General features: G+C 39.5%; 1 protein-coding gene across 2 annotated transcripts in view; it reads right to left on the bottom strand.

The window, feature by feature from the left end:
• Positions 1-1,560: 1,560 nt before the first annotated feature.
• igdcc4 (immunoglobulin superfamily, DCC subclass, member 4) overlaps positions 1,561-24,889 on the bottom strand; it is a 48,963-nt gene continuing 25,634 nt past the window's right edge. The window contains exons 3-21 of one of the 2 annotated variants that reach the window (XM_072380246.1): positions 23,776-23,917; positions 22,367-22,500; positions 19,102-19,236; positions 18,159-18,311; positions 16,483-16,893; positions 16,226-16,390; positions 15,654-15,791; positions 14,883-15,065; positions 13,161-13,373; positions 12,708-12,809; positions 12,374-12,557; positions 11,832-11,959; positions 10,756-10,926; positions 10,493-10,627; positions 9,355-9,457; positions 9,031-9,262; positions 8,771-8,899; positions 7,332-7,799; positions 1,561-7,021 (exon numbers count right to left, since the gene is read on the bottom strand). In XM_072380246.1, the coding sequence (XP_072236347.1) occupies positions 6,911-7,021; positions 7,332-7,799; positions 8,771-8,899; positions 9,031-9,262; positions 9,355-9,457; positions 10,493-10,627; positions 10,756-10,926; positions 11,832-11,959; positions 12,374-12,557; positions 12,708-12,809; positions 13,161-13,373; positions 14,883-15,065; positions 15,654-15,791; positions 16,226-16,390; positions 16,483-16,893; positions 18,159-18,311; positions 19,102-19,236; positions 22,367-22,500; positions 23,776-23,917 (3,437 nt within the window). In that variant the 3' untranslated portion in view covers positions 1,561-6,910. The remainder of the gene's footprint in view (positions 7,022-7,331; positions 7,800-8,770; positions 8,900-9,030; positions 9,263-9,354; positions 9,458-10,492; positions 10,628-10,755; positions 10,927-11,831; positions 11,960-12,373; positions 12,558-12,707; positions 12,810-13,160; positions 13,374-14,882; positions 15,066-15,653; positions 15,792-16,225; positions 16,391-16,482; positions 16,894-18,158; positions 18,312-19,101; positions 19,237-22,366; positions 22,501-23,775; positions 23,918-24,889) is intronic. The other variant, XM_072380247.1, reaches the window with a different exon arrangement.

Genomic DNA, 24,889 nt, shown 5'->3' with positions numbered 1-24,889 from the left:
TTTTTTTAACTTTGTCTTTTAGACTCTTGTCCACACGAGCTCTGCTGGACGTCGATAAATTGATCGATGTATATACAAATACATACACACATACAGAGTCCACTGTAATTATCTGGTATTTTGTGATATAGAAGTATTTCTAAATTTTTTTTTCTCACTTTCCTTTCATGTAGACATTATATTACATTATGGGGACACAGTGATCTATACAGTAGGACACATCTGTAGCTAAACGAGGTGTGAGGTCTACCAGCATTAAGGCTGTTGTCTCTTGTTATGGGAGTGGCACGAGTTTATGTGCTGTGAGGGGAATGACAACACTACCCCCTAGTGTTGCTTCTTGGAACTGTATGTTTATTTTTGTTTGATTATTATAAGCTATATTGGAATTTAAGGTGGGGCACAAAGTCCCTGAATGTTGTTGGTACCCAGCCACTATGTAAATCCAAAAAAAAGCTTACAGGCTAGTTATTAATACGAAGGCTTTATTCAATTGCAGCCTGTGCTTCACAGACGTCATCTGATGATTTGGGTTGTTTTGCAGCCCGAGTACCTGGGCACTTTGCACCTTCTCTGTATACCACAGCATTCAAGAGTCAGATTTGAGACCATCTGTCCAACAACTAAAGCTTGATTCCATTAAACAAATCTACAACAGAATGGTTGAAAAAGAAAAGAAAATCCCGATGAACACTTCAGACTCATGGGTCATTTGCTTCGAGCCCATTCTATGCAGTTTTTTGGGGGGTGAGTGGTCCTGCAAAAATGTTTAGTTAGGTGATAAGTGTGAACAAACAATGAATGCCAAGACGCATGTTTTCCCAGCAGAACATTGCATTGTATCAAGATGAACGGTGTTACTTTACCTGTCAGTAGTTTTAATGTTACGACTCATTGTGTACGTTGTCGTTTGCAAACATTCATATTCAGCCTCAGATATTAAGATATAACAGATGTTGGTCGCTTTGGTAATTAGCTGCATCATTTTTGCGCCATTATTCACAAAATCGGAGTGCGTTTTCTCATCTCTCTTATTTAGGAAAACAAGTTTAAGTTGAATCAATTAATGCTTTTCTGGACAGGGCAGTATGGTGAGACATCCTGTTTTATTGTGGTGCTTCCTGCTGTCGACTTCAGCCCAGTTAGATGATTGGCAGGTCTCTGGTTAAACTCTCTTCCTCCATCTGCCAGCAGCAGGGGCACCTCCGGGTGCTTGGTGTATCCTTTTCTTATCCAATTGTTCATCTTTATTAATAAATATTGCTAAATCACCTTAAACTGTCCACTGTTATGTCCTGTTCTTAAGCAGACTGTAACAACTGTTTATCACACCCAGTGACAAAACATAAAGGCCAAGATGAAAGGAATATGACATAAAATAGCCACTACTGGAAAGCTTCCACATATCTTGAAAGTCATTTTGGGGCATATAAAAAGGGAAAAGGGAAACTGGATGATAAATCTTTGGAGAAAGTTGTGATTGAAGAGAAAAAAATGGATTGATACACGAACAGTTTGACTGAGATACTGAGATACAAAAAAAAAAATACCAGTCACGTGTTGCTTTTAAATGTGTTTGATGTTTATTTACATAAGAGGCTTTTTCACAGTTGCTGTGACTTTTTTTTTTGTACATTTTGTACATTTTCACATATGGCAACACAGTGGAAGTATTTCTACAGAGCAAAAGCACTAACTATCCTGTGGCTGATTCCTGAACAAGGAATTATTTTTATATATGGCCACAGTGAGCCAACAATGAGTAATCTGTCATTTTACAGGTTAAGAAAATTGCACTTCTAGAAAAGAAAAGATGACAGTTTTAAGTTGCTCATTGCCCAAGAACAGGCATCGATCTACAATAAGTGCTCCTACATTTTTGTTCGACTGTAGCACGTGTGATGAATGAGTTCTTGCTCTGAACATAGAGATGGCACATGGCAGCAGAGTCTGAGTGTGTGCTTACACTCTGAAAAGCAGAAATGAGCAGGTACACAGTAAACTAGTAAAGACATCCCCACTCCAAGACTGCAGAATAATGTGACATCACTGAAAACAGCAGCTCACCACAAAGCACCAAAATGCACAGAGATGAGACAGAGAGACACAAATAGACCGAGATTTGTTTAAAAAAAAAAACAACAACAACAAAAAAATGTCTATAAGTTTCCTTGATTTACTTTCCAAAAAGACAGAATAAGGAAGCATCTGAGGTGGATATGCTGGCATGTACCTTTACAATTTTAGATGGGGCACCTGAGTAGAGAAGATACCAATATTTCTATAAATGGCAGCCTGCACTGAGAGGTATGACCTGCATTAGGAGGATGTCCCTTTAAGCATTCTTCCTAAAAATAAAATCAAAAACTGACTCCAGTTACACAACAGAATGAGAGTTTTGTTCTTTTTTTACTTTAAAACTTCCTACTCCTGCAGTGTAACAGTCGGTTCAGATTGCCTCCATTGCCCCCTCCTCTCCTCATTTGCTGCCCTGTGACTGTAATGAACAAGAATTCACAATGAGGTAAAACGAAACAACAGTCCCATCCTCTGTGGAAAAACCTGGCTCGCCAAACAACAGGATGCTTATGCCTATATGTTCTACTTGTTACAAAATCTGCAGTATCAAGAAACTGATCAGAATCAAATCAACAAGTTACCGACATGAGGTTTAATAAAACCCTTAGAGAAAGAGGAATGAAAATATACACAAGTATCAAATTAATTATCTTCTCTACAAAATGAGAGCATGAGATATTTTCTTCCAAAAAAATCAGATTGTTCTAGCCAAGAAAAAGAAGGTGTACTAAAAAGTTACACATATTCAAATAGTGGTTAAACGTGGTAATAGAGCTCCTATAAGGAGAGCATACATCCTTTATGCTGGAGGCAATTTTTATGCTAACCCTCCTTTAAATTTCACTGGCTGCTCAACACCCCGTGATAGCCCACCACTTCACTGACACTAAAGGAAAAACAGCCCGGTTAAAAGGAGATATGAGTGGAAACAAAACACAAAACTCTTCCAACTAAGACTTTACATCCTGAACTTTAACTTCATGAAGGATGTCATTGCATCTTTGCTTGGCTAACTCCAAAGCCTGAACCTGCACTGTTATTTTTTTAATACTTTCTTTTTTTTTACATGATAAATATCTGTTAGAACAGTCTGGTACTGCAGAGCAGAGGATTTACTTTCTCCATTACCAAGCAAAAGAGCATCAACAAATAATATTTCAATGCAATAACAACAGAGGCAAAGGGAACAGCTGCTGTGAGCCAAGCGCAGCAGTTTGTAAATGGCTATGTTGGGTGAGAGAACGCTCCATAAATGATTTTGAAAAAAAAAATAGATTTTAGCCATTGTGAGCTTGCTAAAAACACTACCTCAGGTTAATGTCATGAGTCACTGATCTCGTCACTGATCTTTGTCCACTTCACGATCATGGTCTGAGCAGCTTTGTAAAAAGCAGCTTTGTGTCAGCATCCGCTCATGCTGTAGGGATTTAAAAAAAAACTGAGGCCAGGGGTCCGGTTGAATGGGTCTTTTTGCTTAGGAAGGTTCATGACTGAGTGAAATAACCTGGACGTTAGAGACAAGGTTAGAGCTGGCTGAATTCTACAGAACCTACAGAAAGGAGCTTTAATACTTTCTTTAGCATCTCCTTTTGCTCAGGCACACAGTATCATAGGTTATCCTTTATGAGAGGAGTTATTCCTTGCAGCCACAACATTCAAAGCAAAGTTCCATTACTGTCATACAGAGGTAATAACTAGGTTATATGTAAAAAAAAAAAAAAGTGAGGCCAAACGGGCGAGTGTGAGCATCCTGTAACATTATGTTTAACCCAGTGACTTTTTCTCTACATTTTTTCACAACCAGCCTTGACAATGAAGTAATCATTTTGATTATAACTAATGAGATACATGATTTCTCATCCATGAAATTTGATATGAAGTCAGTAGAGTAAGTGCCAAAAAGTTTTTGTGAAAATAAAAAAAGAGCAGCTGTAATTTCACGACTGCAGACCCATATCACAACTGAGCATAATTGTAGTCAGATTCTAGTTGATTCTAGTAGTAGATTTCTCCTACCATCTTTCCTAAACCTCATGATGTTTTCCAACACATTCAAGGACAGTACTTGGTAAAAGATTTTTTTTTAACTATTCAACCGTACCCCTGCCCTGGATGAAGCTTATCTGAGCGAAAAAAAAAACTCAGTTAGTGGTTTTAGCACTTCTCTTCTTTCAATTCCATGACCAGTCATGGCCGAGAGAGGTAACGTATCTTGGAATGTTGTCAAGAATGTTTCTCTCTGGACTTGGGACACAAGTTTCTCTCTGGACTTGGGACACAAGGAGAGAAGAATATTGGTAAAGATCCTGGGTCAACAATATACACGCTTAGATTCTGTGATTTTCTTTAGCTTATACAGAGATCACATGACTATCCAACGACAAGGCAGAAAGCTGACACTGTTTGCTCTCGTGTACATTGAAATTGGTGATATGACAGCAGGTGTTTTACTTCCAGAAATTGGAACCTGCTATGACAACTCTGATTGGGGAGCACACACACACACAAAAAACTTAAATGAGTGTGAAGACTGCAGAAGCAGTTTTATTGTGAGCTTGCTTTTGATTTTGTCTTTATGGACCCTTTAAGTGTGTTTTATCAAATAGGAGAGTGCAGTGCGTGCTTCATGTTTTTACTGTATTAAAGCAATTTTATGCTTTATAAGTACATAACAAACATTGCAGTAACATATGACAAAATCAGTTTTTTTCCTGATGGGACGACACCCTGCCCCCCACATCCCTAAAATAACTTACAATAAACTTTTGACAAAGGTTTGGTTAAAACAAACATTCACTTCTGTCTGTAAATGACTGAGACTGCATGGGAAAAACATGTCGGTCTTGTTTGGATGTTATATACATACATGGCAAGGCTTAAAAAAATAAGTTTCTTTGAGGTACCAACTATGCATTTTGTTAAAAATTTCAGGGACAAGGAAAGCTCTAGAGCAAACACGATGTTTTGTTGGTAATGAAACATGTTGTGGATGTTTGGTACATCACACAAGGAACCATTTACATGTCAGCTGCTGATGTGTTTTAGTTGACCTAATTAGATGTGTGCAATTGCATGTATATGGGTCGAAACATTGGCAGGTGAGAAAGGGTTTGTTCACTCTCCTTTCATTGCTGCATTACAACAACAACAAAAAAAAACACCTGATGGAGGATAAGCAACAAGGCTGCAGCCTTAAATGTTGCTGCTGATGTTGTCATTTTTACCATCAATTAATCCCAACCTCTGCAAACCTGCCCATGTCTCAGAATCAGAGGTGTGTGACATAACATCAGTTTACACCCATATAAAACTATCCTTAATTCACCACAAGTGAAATCTCCTCAGCCTTACAAATGTCATTCTGATGTGAAGTACCATGTGGAACCAGCTGACAACTAACTTACAAAAGACATGCACATAATGGCTTCAATTCCAGGTAATGAGTATCAAGGTCAGTCTTGCCACAAAGTTACATGGGATCCTTGCTTACAGTTGGCCCTGCTTTAACTTCTTTGAGGTTTCAGATGCTTCACATCAAACCCGTCGAGTATGAATGTTTTCAACTGGGTACAGAACACTGAGGGAACCATTAACTTCAAACTGACATACACAGTCTGTAAGAGATCTGAGATGGATACACTCAAAAGACATAATTTCCAGGGTGACATAATGCAAGATTGTACAGTCACTGTCGGACGAATATTTTTCCAAAATAGGCTGTAAAGTCAAAAAAGTTCAGAAAAAGGTCATAAAAAGGTGCTAGTTACATAAAAGGAATAAAACGACACCGGGAAACATCCTGACAAGAAATGAGGTAGTGATGTTGGCAACGAGGAGGGATGCACCAGTCCCCTTTGTACACTGCTTAAACCAATACTCACTGCAGGTAATAACTTATTAATCCTAAAAAGGAATCCGACTGAATTAATACGTTCAACATATTTGGGCTCATTGTTAGAAAATATAGGAGCTTTTATTGTAATTTTTCTCCACTCGTCTTATTGAAATGCAAAAATTCGAAGTCAGATTTTGTGCATTTTGGACAGATCTCTGATCGCAGAATAAAGAATTTTGAACATTTTTTTCCATCATACAGATGAAACCAGATAGGCTTGAAGAATCAAGCTAAATTTGCCATCAATTAAAAACTTGGCAACCATTTAAAAAATGATCAGAGTGAAAATCTGCCTTCAGCTGATGCCACTGTGGTGCATTCCTACTTGGGTGTCGAAAACAGGAGAGTGGTCTGCAGATGTTGTCAAATTTCTTGTTCTCCCACAAATGTAACTGAACAAAGAACAAAATCATCATCCAAATACTTGGATTTAAAATTAGATACCACCAGCTATAAAACAGAAAAAAATAAGCGTCTCTTTACAAAATCACACCAACTGGACAAATGGCATTTTGGAAAAGATACATTACATGTAAGAAATATCCTTTTCCTTTTCAAACCATTTCCTACATGTTGACACATTTTGTACTTGTACTGAATATGATAATCAAGAGAACTATACAGAGGTTACAAACGCACCTAGAATAATTAGGCACCTGAGACCCCCACACTTCAGTCAGGAAATGTGTATGAATGTGTTTATGCATGACTGGAATTAGGTATGATTCCTCTGTGTGTGTGTGTGTGTGTGTGTGGACCCTGAGACAGCAGGAGGCTGGAGAGAGACACAGGTGTTCTGCAATCTCACAGTGTGCACATACTCTTTAAGGCGAATTCCTCTGGGCCACATTGTAGTAGCATCCACACAACCAAGCCTGGGGAGAACTTCCCGTTTCCGTCCTATCATAGCTGATGATAGCTTGTCCAAGTGCTTGCTCACTTCCTGACTTTTTCTCTTTCCTGAGTGGAACATGTGCGACACAGTGGGAATAGCCTTCTCCAATCCACTTCCATCTGCTTGGTTTTGTTAAATCTTCCTTTTCCTTCCTATGAAGATGAAAGAAAAGTACAGCTGCAATGATCGAGAAAATGTTCTCAAGACAGTTCTCTACCTCAAAAAATACGCTGTATATGTGTAGTGTGTACACACACATATGAAATGATGGATTCAAAGTCCCAATGAAACTTGCAAGGGAGAGAAAGAAATCCAATGATGAGGTGCGTAAAAATGACCCAATGGGATCCTTTCAGAGGGGAAGTCTTAAGTGTTTATGTGTGGCTGATGCCCTATATGAAGAGGCTATGGGCACAGATATGTGTGTGCTGCTGAGGTAGAGTGGACAAAGCCAGAACTGACAAAGGGGGCAGGAGACAGTCCAGCGGAGATGGCTTTCCCTGGTGCTGATGAGCAATGTCTAGAATCCCCATTTTCCAGATGCTCTGAAGTCAAAACAGACCTCACAGACTTAGGAGAATGGAAGCCATTGATTAACCCCATGTCCTGTGGGTCTGAGTCTCCAGTCGGCTGGTGCCCTGTGACTTCTGTCTCCCCATTGTGATCGGCCAACAGTGTTCTCAAGGGAAGACTCGAGGGACTTTCAGCCAGTGAATGTTTTTCTGGGGGTTCTTCCTCTCGTGGGGAACTTGGCTGACCTAAAGGGGAATATGTGTCCTCTGATAATGAGGGTCCCCTGGTGGTGTTAGAATCACTCTCACTGCCCTCGTCCTCATTCTCCCCGCCGGCGTCTGACAGCTCAGAGTGAACAATGACTTCTGCCTCGACCTGGTTACTGCACAAAGATGTGCACAGACGGCCGTCTAGTTCCTGCAACAAACAATGTCACTGTCATGTGAGGATTTATTAAAATATCTAACTGTAAGAGCAATAATCCATGTTTTGGACAAATCCTTGGAGCAAGTGCAAGCGTCAGAAAATTATATTATTATTTCAATATTATTATTATGATTTCTTTCTGTAAGCCTTTAAGTGTTATGATAGCCAACTCATTAGCTTATGACCTGCTATTGTAAACGACCACATGATTAATTAACTAGATCATACTAACTTCCACATTATTATTATTATTATTATTAAGAGTAATTAGTCTCTCAACACAGGAGCAATGTTTATCGTCTTCTACATGGTTTATCAATTGAGTATACTCAGTTTAGCCTGTAACAAGAGATTTTGCAACAATATTATGAAACCCTGCGGTGCGTATTCAATACCACATTTATCAGTTTCTCATAATACACATTAAAAAGTAAATTCTTGGCACTAATGTTAGCTTAATTGGCTAGCTTGCACAAACAAATAAAATCTGCCAAAGACAGTTGCCATTTCAGGTGGCAGAATGGATGGTCTCTAGCCAGCCATCAGAAGCTGCTTTTCTCTGCCTCTTTCTGAAACCAACAACTCATACTTTAAAAATGACAATTAAATTAAATAGTGAACCAACAAATGTGGTTCCAAATGGTAGCTGTAAGATAAGAGGCAGTGATTGCAGGGAGCAGGGTCTAAATTATTATAGAATATTAAATTATATTATAGAAAAACTGAAAAGAGAAAAAAAAAAAGGTAAATTAGGCATGCTTCCATTAACTGGCTTGGTGCCAGTAACCTAGGTCATTTAGTGTCTTCATATGTCAGTATACACTACATTAGACATAGAGAATAGACAGGCTCTGAGAAACTAGAAACAAAGCCAGAAATATAGAAAAAGAAGCTTCCTGTCAGGGACTGTTTGATACCCATAAGAGATAATATTATTCAGTGTGTTTTGTTCATTTATTTACCATGCCAGTAGCAGTAATAAGCATGTTGAGTGCTCCATTAATCAGTGTTGGAGAGTCTTCTGCTATGGTGTCTCTGTATCTTGTGATTCTGTTGACCCAGTTATGGCTCACAGAGCCATTCCAAGCAGTCTGTAAGATAAGCAACATAGTGGAAGCATCTAAATGAGAATTATTATCCCTCTAACACATGAGGAAAAAATAATACAAGGAAAATATCGCTGGCCCATCTGGAAATGAGAACCCCCCTTGCAGGTTTTGACCTTGGGTTCAGGTGCAGGGGCATCTTCCCCCTCTCCCAGTTTAGCACTTGCCATCAGACTCTGTTCCTCTGGGGCTTCTGCTGGCAGCTGACCAGACTCTTGGCTGCCTGAGGGCATCAACATTTCCAGCTCATAGCTATCACTGCAGTCTGGCACATTGACTGGATCGGGACAGCCGTCTCTCCTGTACTGAGGCGTCATAGCTGTGGAGTTGAGAGCTCCAGATATCTCCCTATTAGAAAGAAAGTTGTTGTTATAAGAGCTGGAACTAAGATATATAATGTGAATACTGTGTGAGTGCTGACAATCCAGCACTCAACATACCGAGATTTGCTGTTACGAAAGCTGAAACACATGCATAGCAGGATGCATATCAGTCCCAAACACACCCCAACTATGATGCCTGTAACTGCATGGATGTCCAGCTCTGTGAAAATAATCAGGAAACATAGAAGAACAGAGGAAAAATATTGGACAAGGAGAAATGTCAGCATAATACTGATTTTCTTATTTCATTTTTGGCTCACTAATTGGAACATATTAGAACACCTCATACAATACTTAGAATTTTGAGAAATTGGCAAAAGTCCTATCAAAAAGGACTATTAGCATGTGTTGATCTCTTTGTGTAAGATAAGATTACAGTATCAACAAGATACAGGGCTGCATTGAAACAGGGAGAGCAAACCTTAATTGGTATTCATCGATACTGGGTGTCTTTGGCAGTGGCGTTTAGGAGAGGAGAGAAAACAGATGGCAGGAACTCTCACCCACCTACCCACAACAGTGCCATTCACACCTCTTACTGGCAACACCATCACAGCACATTTGAAAAAAGAAATGAACAGTTATGCTGTCTTTTTTTTTTAACTTAAAAAAAATTTAACAAAAAAATACTGTATTTACTTTTTTCTTGCACTCGGAAAGAGAAATACAAAGTATAATTATTATTTGCCTATTCAAAGGCATGTACACAATATACAAAGGGGAGTGCTATATCAAAAGACAAAATTAGCATTTAATAACTACCGAAGAAACTAAAATAATGAACAAAAGTGTGTGAAGAGATTGAAAGCTCTAACTTAAAGTTACACGGGCGTGAAGAAGGTGCTTTGCACATTCTACTATGTCGCTGATAAGGGCACCTCTTTGATAGCCACACTTTAATGTTACCCCTCAAGATGCAGAACTGCAGTACTGACTGATGGCAGAGAAAAAAAGATGCATACAAATTGCAATGCGAGGGTGATTACTTTTGATGTGGGAATATGAACAGAAGTTTCACATCGAGAGAGTAAAATCTATAGTTTAACATGGTTTACCTTCGATACCATTTTAGCTCCTATTTGAATAGCGACCAATCAATGCAAAATTTCACTGAAACAGTCCATTGAAAACTTTTTATTATTGCTGCTTTCAGTGTCACAATTTCTCTTTTCTCACTCTGCCACTTTGGACATACCATATTTGGGAAAAGGCGTTTGAACATCCTTTATAGCTGAATAAGGGCCTGGCCCCACCTCAGTAGAAGCTCCCAACTTTAAAAAGTAACGCGTGCCACCGCACAAACCGTGGATCTCCACGCTGGTAGTGCTCCCTGAGAAAGACGGAAGGAATGATACACCTTTTCAGTAGCACCAAAAATTGTATTCATCACTTAAATATCAAGAAGTCAAAGCTAAATACATAGATCGGATATTGGTCAACATGTTGACTTGGACTCACCATCCTGAGAGAGGTTTTTCCATACATGCTCAGGTGTGCTGATGTTGTCACTGTACAAAATCCTGTAGCTGATGACAATACCATTTGGCTCCAGTGGAGGGCGCCAGCTCACCAGCACAGAGGAGGAGTCCAGAGCACTCAGTTGCAGTTCCTCCGGAGGTGAGGCGGGCCCTTAGGAAGAGAGGGACTGGGTCAGTAATTAGAGCCCAGAAATGAGGCGTTACAGCTGTATGGTCTTGGTGGGGGATTTGACATGCTGTGTCACACCCATCTGTGTCCTTATAACCCTGCCATCTGGGACCAGGAGAGGAGGCCCAACTGGGACAAAGGGGGAATGGGCATGGGCTCAGGTGATGATATAAGGTGATGGAGTGAGTTGCAGTAATAATGCCATTTAAAGGCTTCAACCTCACTGCTACACCTGGGTACTTTATTAGAGCTAGTTATCAGCAGTCGCTGCCAACCACTAATTCCTATGTTCTCTGGCCACTAGACCAGCCAACCCAGTGGTTTGTACATGAGTGAACACATTATCATATCACCTGCCAGCAAACACATAAGTAAATTATCATTGGCATAAAATATAGATTCTCAGGACTTTAAAAAGTACAAAATCTTAACTGTAACCCTAGCTGGTTCATAAGATTTTAATTTAAAAAAAAGCACCCCTGCATAATCTGCCTATCTATGCAGCTGATCAGCCAAACAGTTGCAGAATCATTGATGTGCACTAACAAGATTAAATAAATGCGCAACATCTTGAATTTCTCAGAGAAAGCATTCATTGCCTGTACCCTCATCTTTTACATACATTACTTGCTGTAACCCGCCCCCCCATATAACTACGCTTCTCTTTTTTTGGCACAGTATAACTGCTTCTGAGCCCAATTCTTCATGCAAGGACCTCAAAGGAACTGCATAGGTTGTGAAAAAGAGTGTTTTCATTTATCAACTTCAAGTGAGTGAAAAAAAATGACTTGAAGCTCACACTCTAAGAGAATTCTCTAATAAATTTAGGTAAGAAATATTACTCCCTTGGAAAAGATACTGCTGACTAGTACTGGGTGGATACTCACGGTCAGAGAGAGTGGACTGCTCCACAGTTCCACTGTAGGGTCCGGCCACATCCACTCCATTAGACTGCACTGCCAGCTCATAGCGGGTGAAAGGTTTCAGTCCCCCAAGCAGGATCTCCTGAGCAGAACTGCAGCACACAAACAAGTCAGAGTTCTGTGTGAGTGGTATATGTTTGTTACTCTCTGCGCTCACATATTAGTTATTGTTGTCGGTTTTGAAAAATGCATTGATTTGTATGGCATTGCAAAAAAAAAAAACCCAAAAAAACAATTGATGTGAGTAGATACCAGTTGACTGAGAGTAGGCAGAAAAAGAGAGAATGAAAAGAGGACTAAATTATTACTGCTAAAGAATTTAATTTAATCACAGTTCAGTTTTATAGAAGAAAGCTTCTAAACAGACTTTGTGATGAAAACACTCATTTAAAAGGAGTCTTTCAAAACTGAGCATTTGAGCATTTGAGCATTTTATAGTCCCTAAAGCCAGTATCTCTTACATGTTAGAGGCATGTTTAAATTGAGATTCAACCTGATGTTCTGACCTGGTGTGGTAGGATACCAGGGATGCATTGGTGGTCCCTGCTGGGCTGCAGCGTACTGTGTAGTTGATGATGCGTACATTGCTGAACCTTGGTTTCTCCCAGCGGAGCCAGATCGAGGTGGAGCTGTTGGCCGTGGCTTGAATGCTGCTTGGGGGCATTGGAGGGGGGTGCATGGGTGGTGACACTGTGACATAAGAACACATTACTTTCCCTGAATCTCGGAAGATCTGGATATTATTTGTCATTATTCATCGTTTCATTCAGGTTTAGAAGTAAATATATGTTGCATTCATTTAATCCTTTGTGGGCATACACTTGCAAAAAGAAGTCTTACTTCTGTCATGGTCCTTCTCTGTCCTTCCCTTCCACACCATTGCAGCTCCATCAATCTGCTTGTTAAATGCCCAAACCCTTACCTCATACTGCCGGTCAAGGACTGACACAAAAACAGGAGAGCATACAAGGGCAGAGTGAGACAGAGTGACTTTCTTTTCTCCAAGCTCTGTTTGTATTCTTTACTCACATCCTAAATACCATAAATATGCTTGTACATCTTCAGCCAAATACTTGATGAAATGCTTAACCAGTATTTTTCCTGAGAAATGTCTATTTCTCTGTTTATTGCTTATTTTTCAAACAAGTTAGAATTACACAGGGACAACAGAATTTCACTTGCTCTGAATCTAACAAGGAACACTAAAAAAAACAGTAAATCCTGCAAGTGTGCCAAAACCATGAAAATAGTCAGTTGTTCATGCATTTGGAGAGGCCTTTGCCAACAACTTACCCAGCCCAGTGAGTAGATGAGACCTTGCCTTTTTACGGAGCCTTATGGTATGGGTGTGTTTTGTTCTCTCTCCGTTGGATGACTCGTCAGCCTCCACCTCTCGATATGATAGCTTGTAACCAGAGACCAGTGTATGATTGGGTGAGGGATGCCATGTCACATTTAGAGTGTTCATTTTGGCTTTGACTTTCAGCTCAGTGGGAGCAAAGATCACTGGAAAAGATCGTTAAAGAACAAAATGTGAAGGGATGTCACACACACATGTATCTAACAACATTTTTCTGCTGTGTTATTGCATCATAAGTGTTTCTGGCAATCGGCCATTAATCTGTTACATTTTACTTTGATGTTTAACTTTAATCTGAACTGTTTAACTTTCAAAATGTCTGTTAACCCCCTTGTTTCAACACGTTTTAACTGTGTTTTGATGCGTCCTGCTCCTTGAGATGCTTCTTCATGTGAATAGATTTTAATAGGCATTTGTCTGAAGGCATATACTGATATATGTAAGGTCTTTCAGTTGATGTGTAACATTGGAGAGAAAACCATGTTTGAGAGAACTGTTCATAAAAAAAAAACAATTTCAGAAGCATTTATTTGACCCAAAAAGCACATGATTCTAGAATAAAATAATTCTGAAGAAGTTTGGAAATGGTAGAATCTTACAGAGGGATAAACAGTGGTGCAAAACTCCACCAATCAGGTCTTTAAGGTAAAGTTAGCAGACAGAAACCATTCGTTACTTGAATGACACTCAGACCCCTGAGAATCCTCTGGTCCAATGAAAGGCAGATAAAAACTTTTGTCCACAATTCTCATGTATGAGTAGAAAACCAAACGCTGAGAAAAACTCAGTTTTACTACAATAAGGAGGGAAAATATGAGTTGTCACAATGTGGTAATAAATAAACTTTTATTCAAAACAAAACTGAAAGCCCTCAAATAACAGGAAGTGCAGAGCATATAAACCCAAAAACGTAAAGCAGAGCATGGCAAGAAAAAACCAAGTTGTGACATAATGAAACAAAGACCAGGAAACCAGGCAGTATTTCTACAGGGGGAGCGAGTCCAACATTAACAGATTAACAGCTTAACAGAAAATATGGGAATCTTGGAGACTGAATAACACTAAAACAGAACTAAAAACACAACAAAAACCCAGAGACTATGACAAAAGTGCTTTGCATCTCAGGTTTCAGGAGAAGGTTTGCATTTAAAGAAGATGTTTATGTAAATTGGATATTTTAAACAAATTTAATAAAACAGTACAACTCCCCAATAACATGTTTCTTTTATGTGGTAAACCATCACAAAATGGGACAAGTGGGCTGAGATGTTAGAAAGGTTATCCCTATTGAGATGAGGACTATGTATTTAGAAAGCAAAAGATAGAACTTTATAAGCAAGGACACAACAAGGAATTGTCATCAGAATATTTGCACTGCGAGTGTAGCAGTGGCGAGGCCTTGTGTTGTTCTACAGTAACAAGAAGAAAAGAAGCAAATCATGTTACGTGATGTTACGTGATGCTACGTGATTAAATGCTTGTTGACAAAGCAGGCAACAAACATCTGAAAAGTGTTGATGATTAGAAGCTTGTAAGAGCCATGCTGCCTTCACTGTCTGGATAATGGCGTTTAAATTCTAACCTTGGATAAATGGCTACAGGGGTTTTTGGATTAAAGCAACAGCAAGTGAGTCTGTTTGTAGTGTTTTCCTTACCCATGCTGTGGTCACTGTGGTTGTAGTGGGCTAATGTTTGGTGCTGGACCCACTCAGAGAAAACACCAAAGCCCACACTTGTTCCAGCTGCTATCCTCAGTCGGTAGACCTGATTGGGCTGCAGCTCTCTCAACGTGAACTGAGTCTCATTCCCCTTCAGTTCCACTGAGAATACATTGTCCGCTGTAGAACACAATACATATATCTATGTACACAAATATCATAATCAATTATCTAGTTTTACTCATGCTACAAGGACTTTATAAAGAGAAGCTGAACTTTAATTTTCCTTAGAAATGATGATTCAACAACAGTCATGGAACGCAAATGTGCTGTTTCTGCATTTATTCATGTATATTATTTTATTTCAGCAGCAACCTATTATGAGAAAAGCTCCACTGAGAGTAGGCTATGCATCCTGGAGAAAGGGTTAGTCAGAACAAACAATTCTTCTCTGTATTCACATTTCAGCAAATCAATTACACGTCTCTAAATGAACTAGTTTTGAAAACTAATTAAAACTGTGAACACAACACTGCCTTTTGTTATATTTAGAAAACTGAGATTTACAGTAAACAGCAAAGCAACAATAACAACATTAATCAAAATATCATAAAGCAAAAGACACATTGTTTGGTATTGGTACCGTACATATGTGTCCTTTCATATGCATGGCTTGTGTGAAGACAGTAATCTCCCCCGAGGTATACTCGATGTGTCACAAAAAAGTGTTTTGCTCGTTGAAGGTCATGACTGACAGTAATTGCTCACCCTGATCCAATGTGCTGTACTCAATGCGGTAGCGGGTAACAGCTCCTCGGCTGTGCTGCGAGGACAACGGATGCCACATCAGCCTGATGTCGGTGGGAGATGTGCTGGCTATAGACAGCTGAGAAGGTGCACTTGGCACTGGAGGAAGACATAAAGTGACAAACTGAGCTGTCTGATGATGCACATTTTTGCCCTGTCTCCAACAAGTCTCCACAGTTACTGGATACTGGTAAACAACATAGTGTCTAGAAGTATTTAATTCACCACAACAGTCTTTCCTTAATAATTGGTCATGGTCTGCTGCCAACTAAAAAAAAAAAGAAAAAAGTCAATTAGACTTTAAAGAATAACTAGAAGCAAAAGAGCTCAGTTGAGTCTCCAGTGAACTAGAACTGCTGCTTTTTAAATGACTATGATTCAAGAGCTCTTACAAGTCCAAAGGGGTTACAAAGTTTGCCAGCTAATGTTTGCTCTGTGAGTAAGTGAAGCATCCCAAGCAGGCTGTATTTTACCCATGTAGCTTTATTTTGTGTGCAGTTCTACTTAATCTGTGTAATGGTTTAAATACTCACCATCCTCCAGCATCTCTACAATAACAGGGAGAGACGGGGGGCTGGCACCCATGGGAGAGTAAGCCACCACAAAGAATGTGTAGGCAGTATGAGGGAGAAGCTCTTTGACAAGATACTCTGTGGTGTCACTGTTCATCGCAAATTGATACTCCACATTATCAGAGCCTGGAAAGGATGAAAATATTTCGATAAAATACATTTTTAAAATGAGGACCGGTTCAAAAGATTGGCCCCACACCTTTATTAAAGAGACCAACCTGAAGTGCGCTGGTAGTGCACAGAGTAGCCAATGATTTGGTCCGAGTTGTTCTCAGGTTTCACCCAGGTGAGCAGGACAGTCGTGCTGGAATAGGGTGTAGCAGAAAGGTGCTGGGGAGGGCTGGGCAGTCCTTCCCTCACAATGACCGTCAGCTTGGCAGTGGCACAGGCTGTACCAAGCCCATTGTCGGCTATGCACTGGTAGTAGCCTCCATCCTCCAGAGCCAGCTGGTTGATGATCAAGACTCCTGGGCTTTGAGTCTTCACCCGTCTGAATGACTTTATGGGCTGACCATTCTTTAGCCAGTGCAGCACTGGTGGAGGTTCCCCAGAGCTGTTGCAAAGAAACCTGGCTGTGTTTCCCCGGGATAGAGACACTGTCTCTGGGGGATGAATAATCACTGGAGGCGCTATTGGGAGTGAGAAGTAAAACTTATATAAATTGGGCCACAATACATTTTATTAAAAGTTCCAATTAAAATTCAGTCCATATTATAAAAGCTCACTCTTATCATTTTATAACAAAGGTTATGGGTTGAATCATTGAAACCTACATGAAGTAAAGAACGCTGAACTTTCCCTTTAACAACTTACAAGTGACTTACTTGCACACTGAGCCACATTCATCCTATTTGATCTCTTCATGACACAGATGCTCATCTACTCTACCTTTATTAGACAGGTTTCAATTCACAAGAAAAGCAAATGTGAATGAATGTAGGAATTGAATAAATTTGGCTCTGTAGCGTTGTCAGAGGGTGGCAATATAGGCTAGGTTGCTAGTGGTTGTAATTAAGAGGAAGAAGTAGCTGTACGAACTGGAAACAAACCTTGGGAATAAATTAAATAACACCTGTGCTCGACAGCCACAAGAGGGAAATGGAAAGAGCATAACTGAGAATCTTCATCAACATATTTCCCTCATAGTTTACTTTTTTTGTGTCCATACATTTTTTCTTTTTCGAAATGCGAATCAAAAGAGTCATGGATGCCAGCTACTGTTTGCTGCTAGCATACATAAACCCTGCAACTACTGTATGTGCCAGACAGTCTCTGGGGCATCTTTAGCAGCTTGTGCCTTGAGGACCCACTGTGATGGACCTGTGCCTCTGGAGATCTGGTGTTTGCTGTGCTTATGGTTCCATGACTAAAACCTCTGTCCTTCAAGCTGGCCTTTGCCAGCAAATTATAGGATTTCTTGATTTAAGCCATTCTCTCTATATGTCAGTGACATATTCCACGGAGGTGCTTGGTCTTCCACAATACTTCCTCTTTCTCCTCATCACAGTCTCTCTCTTTCTACCCGAGTCTCTCTCTTTCTTATCACTAATCCCTACCCTTCTTCTTTTTGTTAAAATTCTCGTAAAGCTCTCGAGGCTAAACTGATCAGAGCTCCTCCAGTGGTCAGCCCACTGTTCCAGCTGAGAATCTATTGACTGGTTCAGCATCAAAGGATCAACAAAACATGTTACAGTCCATGTTGACTTCTTTATCCTTATGTTACAGGGGCTAATGTTTTTTTTTTCAGCTCCTAAGCTAAAAAATTATGAATTTACATGCAACTGACAAGTAACTGACAAGATCAGAAGAGTTTTCTATGCAAAGATATGAAAAACATCAAAATCGTTTTTTAATTCATTCAACATTTTGTAATATATTATAATATGACTCTTACCACGCACATGCAGCTCAGCAGCAGCATCAATAAACTCTCTAGTCTTAGGCTTGTTGGCTCGGCAGACGTAGACACCAGCATGGTGACGCCTTGTGTCCCTAATCACTAGGTTTGTCGCGAGGACGACCACATCAGTGGAAATGGGCTTTCCATCTGGTCAAAGGAGAAAGCAATATAGTGCTTAAGAGGACACTACCAGATCACACAGGTAGAGAACAAAGGCAAGGGAACCTTGAGAAGAGTGGAGACCGTTTCTCAGTCTTTCAACTGCCTGAGAAATGGCACAAAATTGAGAGACAGCACTTTGAAGAGCAGGTGATGTGATGTGCAATCTCCCAAATGACCAACAGGGGGCTCTGTGACTTTTTAGTCTACGTTCACTGATACAGCTGCACTGGCACACTCAAAGACTGTGAGGGAAATCATTTAGTGTTCACTATATAGACCCCTATTGAGTATATCCGCCATTTTGTAGCGGATATACTCATGACTGACAAACTGACAAAACAACATGCTGGAAAATTTCAAGAACCAACTATCACTGTACATTTCAGATGAGCTGACTGTGGAAGTATGGTTGTTAAGGAATTAAAACTCTTCTCTGTTGTGGTATGAGATTGTTGGAATAATTTCAGATGCAGCATTAGACTGCAATGACCATAGCATGAGAAAAGATTTCCAACTTTCACATGACATAATTTCCATCAAGACTTTTTAAGAGTGCGTGCATTGGTTTATATCTCAAAGCCACAAAGGCATACATGTGTCATTATGACAGATCCTCTTATGGAAAAAACAATTATTAACTATTATCAATGACTATAAATACTGATGTGCTGATGTTTGAGAAGAGTGAGACGCAGATTATGAGAGCATAATATATAGTATAAACAAACAGGATGAGAAGCAGGAGGAAGTGTGTAAGAACATTTTTGAGTCTTACCTTTTCTGCTCCAGGACACCAGTGGTTTCGGCTGGCCTTGTGCCATACACTCCATCACAGAAGGATGGCCAAGCACGACGGTGGCGTTCTGAGGTGGTGCAACAATCACAACTGGGTTCAGGGCATCATTAGAGCCTTTAACAGTGACAGAAGAATATCTTGTTATACTGTATGCTTGTTATACTGTAGACTCGACCCAACTTAAATTTATTTATATAACTCCTTTCAAACACAGGTGTAGCCCAATTAGTGCAGGGAATTCAGTATTAGGCATATATATATATATATGTATATATGTGTGTGTATGTATAGAATACTGATCCTTGACAACTAACCAAGAGACAGCAAATATTTTCAACTTTTGCTTGCAGACTAGCACCTAGTGTATGTTGAGCATTTAGTTGACTTTGTAATTTATGGTAAAAGCTCCAACAATTGTTATTAGATGGCAATTGTGGAGATGTGAATCTAATAGAAGATACTGATTACAGGACCCTTATGTGTGGCCGTTTGTGAGGCAACAGAGGGGAAGCCCTTGAATCAAATCTATTTACAGGCAGCAGTGCACACCTGACGGGTCCTTTAATAACAAACTACTACAGACACAGAGTGCAAACCTACTAATGAGCCATAATCTAAAAGGCTGGCTAAGGTGGCTCAACAGACACAGAGACTGATACTGTATGTCTAAGATATAAACACAATCAGTAGCACGATGAGATATTTGGCCAAAATATGAAAGATAAAACAAGATCAAAAAGAAAAAATAATGCTTGAATGTGAACTACAATGTCAGTTTGTTGAATGGTTTTGATTATCAAACTAAGAAATACCTCTCCCCCTCAGTGACAAAGGGTGTTATTCTAAGTGTATATTTATGGACTGAGTGGGCACTCATTTCTTGAGTGTGTATCAGTCCCAAAGGTGCAACTGGTGTGAGTGATAGAGCCCTCATCAGCTTATAATGCAAATGATGTCAGCAAAGTGGCCTGGCAATCTGTAAACACATCATAAATGAATCATTGAGATGACATACGGCCAACTCTTACAGGGCTTCAAGTGGGTTAGTCCGCCTTATAGCAGGATGGGCTTTCAAAGTGGTGAATAAGATGGGTGTGGGTGCTGTGTAGAGCCGAGTAAATAAAAAATAAAGAGAGGATAATGCAAAGCACAAAACAATGGAAACCCCCAGACTGTGGATTTAAAGCAGGTGAATATTTCAGATTGTCTAAATCTTCTGAAGAAAATTATTTCAGTTGATGACCTCAGCATCAAGATGTCAAAGCTTGGCTGGGAGTGTTGACCATTTCTATTCAAAGAGGAAAAGCAAGTAGGTTTATGAGATTGAATTAGACATTTGTTTCATTTAAACGCTGAACTTTAGCACAAAGTGTTGTGAACTTTACAAGAAAACAGCAAGCAAATGCGGGCATGTGTGAAAATTCAGAACTATATCAGCGAGATGCTCTCCAAAAAAGGTGAAATGTAAAGACTGAACTTCGTTTCTTTTTAACATTTGTATTGCAAAATATTAGAGGAGCAGACCTTTACAACATCTCAGAGCTGAACATAGCGGCCATGTGCTCTTCTTTGTGATTACATGGCAGAAAATGAAAATAACTGAGAGAAATGAGAGAATATCTTTTCTCAATTTGATTGGAATGGCAAGCAGCAGGAACTGTGGAAGTCAAGTTTCTTAGTCTGGATGACTAAGAAACTTTCTGAGAAGACTTACTACAAGAGAAACTACTCTGATGTAGTTCAAACAGAACATTTTGGCTGCAACAATTGGAGAAATGTTCGTCTATGAGAGAGTGTGGAATATAACTGGACCACCTCTCCAGTTGTTAAGCACATGGATGTTTAGCCATCGTGCTTTAGGCTTGTGTTGCAGCCATTTCCCCAGAGAACTGTTTACTTGGAGAGGAAAAGATGGACTCCATGACGTACCACTTCATTGAGATTGATGTTTACTTTTACTCTTGAATCATACTGTCAGTAAAAAAAAAAACTTGAGATAAAAACAGATTAGACTTCACAACAGGATAAGGATCCAAGCACAACTGGATATCCACAACAGGACACCTAAAGAGGAGCAAGACGAAAGGTTTTACCACGGCACTCGCAGTCCACCGACCTAAACACCGACTCTCCTCAGGTGTTTACAGATTGTTGTTAAAAGAAGAGGTAAACATGGTCATGTTCCAACTTTATTTCAAACATGTTGTTGTGTATCAAATTGAATATGAGCTAATATTTTTCATGAAATAGTAGATTGTCTCCCTTGTAACAACTGATATGTTTTTCATGTTCCACTGTGACTAAAGTATTAGTTTAAGTGACATGCAAATCATTGCATTGTCTTTTATTTACATTTTACAGTTTCCAAGTCTTTTTTTTTTGGAATTGTTTCATAAACCAGATCGGGAAACAACGCCTATGCACTATTTTTCAATTAAGTACATAAACAAACGTCATCCTTGTGTTCAAAATTTTTCTCTGCACATATGATACAAGTCTCTATTTGGTGGCAGCAGATACTGAATAATGTGTGGACTGTATCAGCTGTTCCTACAGCTGAACACGCCACAGTCCTGAATCAATCAGAGCAAAAACATCATGTATGAATGTACTCTCAACAAGAACAGATCAGCTGTCCTTTCTTGTGCTGCCAACCAAATGTGCTTCAACTTGCATGTCTGACCTTCACGGCACACAATAATGAACGTTGCAGTTTGAAACTAAAGAGCTGCTTTCAAATACATCAGCTGAAGGGAATCATTGTGACTGTAACTGTTCACCTTCACCTTCAGACATGTACCATCAGGATTATTTGACATCACATGAATGATTGAAACCAGCAATTAGCCCATTATTCATTTTCAATTTACACAAGCGTAATGTTGAGACTTGGAATATGTTTGCATATTCATATTCTCTCTGTTTTTATATAATGAAGGAATGATTATTCAGGGCATGTCTTAATACATGTCTTGAAGGAATCTGTTATAATACTAAAACACTGGTATAATACATAGTTTTGTAATACTATAACTGCAAAATACCTGCCAGAACTAACCCTATTTTCACAATTTGGCTTAAAAAAGTTCACTGTATTTACACAGATACATGTAACTCAAACAGATCAGATGCATTTCAAGCATGTCGTCCAAAAACTCCCATTAGAAGTTGGCTGAGAGTAGCTGCTCTCAGTGATGCCTGACTGCTCACTTTAAACACTATGAAGCACTGCAACAGACCTCACCTGCAGAGACGGTGAGCCTGGCTTCATCACTGACATCCCTCCTTACAGAATTGGATGCGACACAGCGGTAGTCTCCCTCATCCTTACTGGTCACCTCCAGAATCTGGAGGACCCCATTAGGAAGGGAAATGAACCTGTTGCACACAGAGGGAAAACACTGAAAACCTGAATAAACTAAACTGAGAGGTACAACCCCAAGCACTCTTTTTTGTCCCAGTATTCTCAGAATGTATCATGTTTTTTATTTTCATATTTCTTGAATGTGCATGTTTGTGTGTATACAACGTTAATTTGCATTGAAATGGAAACTGTCTGCTTTAACCCTTCAGAACAGTTTATATTGAAGACATTTCTATCTTGGAGACAAGACCACCAGCGCTCTGGAGATATAACGCACCTCTCATTGCCTTTGTCAGACAATTAGTCCAACTAAAATGTGACCATCAGTGCCCTTTTCAGGAATGGGGAAATTGAAAAGAGGTGGCGAGAAGATGGAACGAGAGGCGGTGGATGAGAAAAAGAAAGAACAAGAAAAAGACAGATAAGAGAAAGACAGCAAGCTACGATTGAGAGAAAAGTGAGGACAGAAGGTTCACAGAAACAGCGAGAGTCAGGGGATGATAACAAAGAAAAAATTAAATTCCAGGGCGAGAAGGGAAACAGCAAAATGTCAATATTGATAAGTATCCCAGTAAATGAGAACATTTATGAGACAGATCTGATGAAGGAAGACTTATTAAGGATGTGGTCACATGCGTGTATATATTTAAAACATTTGAGTTGTTTGTTTGAAGCTTCATCTTCACTGTGTTTCAAATACATCTTTAAATCCTGAGATTGTACTTTGAAAACAGCTCTGCTGTTGGACTTTATTCCAGTCAACTCATCTACTCTTTTTTTTTTACAATAGAGTCAACTACACTTGATATGACTGCTTGTTCATGGAATACAAACCATTGTTATTAAGCATTTCAGATATTATCTACCCGAGCAAAAATGATAAGAACTATTTTAATTCAGAGTCATTATAACGTTTTACATTGGTTGGTCTAATCTAACTGCCTTAGCGTTCTGTTACAGAAGAGAAAAAAAAACAATTTTTTCCATATTTTTACACCTGCCACCAATCTGCTGAAAACAAGCAACTAGTTATCAGGTTGATATTGACATTGGACATCTTATTTGTCAAATTAACCCAGCTCTGAGATGTATTTGGATCCACATCTGAATCCTAACATGCAGCATTGTGGGAGAAAGTCTTATGTATCATATTCAGCTGGTTAGGGGAGCTTGCAGTAGAATCATGAACAACATACTAACACATTACTCATCCATCTGAACACTTTAGAAGAATACTTGACAAACCTCCATTCAAAATACAACAACAACAAACAACAAAGCAGGGTTACCTTCTCTCGTCAGGGACAGCCACTTTGTCCTTTTCCCAGGTTATAACAGGTGTGGGTACTCCCTGAATCTGACACTCAAAGCGGGCAGCTCCCCCTGTGGGCACTGTCTGTGGTGATGGCTCCTGATGGAATCTATATAGACCTGAGGGTCGAGAAATGATGAAGAACAAGAGTTTCGTTATCAAAGCAGAAAGCGTTATCTCCTCCCGGAGAGCAGAATGTCCTTGGGTAAAGACCTGTAAAAAAGCCCAGTCTAATCTCATCTGTTATCTGTATGGGTACATATGATTAGATGAACAGGATACAGGTTATTTAATGAAGGTCACACAGTGTGGCAGATGATTTATTTATTTTGAAGCATTGATCTATTATTGATCCACAGCTCCTTTTTCATTAGAGTCTGTATAGATTGCATTTGAATATATACCAAGTCCACTCATTGTTACTCCAATCTTTTATATAATGCAAACAGAACTGAATGCCCCAATTAACATTCACAGTTCTCGTTTTTTGTTTGTTTGTTTTTTTTCAGCTGGGGTACTTGGGTATGTCCTGGATCATATGTGAATGACACTTCAGCAGCTTCAATTTCAGATTTTTTGCACTAATACCATTTTAGATTGAAAGCTATTCTAAGTTATGTTATTGAATGAAACCCTCATTCTGAGCATTTAAATATCCTAATTAGGATATTTAGGATATTTTCTTTCTCCAGGTACTCTTAGCAAAGGTTCCAGCTTTCTCAGTTTCCACACATTGACAAAAAAAACTATTCCTTTTGTGGTAATGCTAAGCACCAGAGGGCAGCAGGGAGTAGTGTCTGAGGGGCCTCTAACCTCTGACCCCAACAGGCTGTTGGAACAGAGAACAAAACAGGCTGAGTATCCCAACCACTTTGCCTGTAGCCCTGTCTGAGGAGTAGAGAGTGGGGGTGGATAAAAGGAAGACAGAACAGGCAGCCAAAGGCAGGGGGAAAAAAAGTATAAAGATAATAGAAAACAAGGAGACTGTGAATCTTATATTGCATAACTAGGCAAGTGAATACAGTGTGCAGTTACATGTGCATCATAATAGACTTCAGAACAGTGAAATGTAAAATTGGACAGCTGATAAA

Source organism: Leuresthes tenuis, unplaced genomic scaffold, assembly GCF_036924035.1.
Source record: "Leuresthes tenuis unplaced genomic scaffold, fLeuTen1.0.hap1 SCAF_2, whole genome shotgun sequence".
NCBI lineage: Eukaryota > Metazoa > Chordata > Actinopteri > Atheriniformes > Atherinopsidae > Leuresthes > Leuresthes tenuis.
This window is presented reverse-complemented; position numbering and strand designations above follow the sequence as displayed.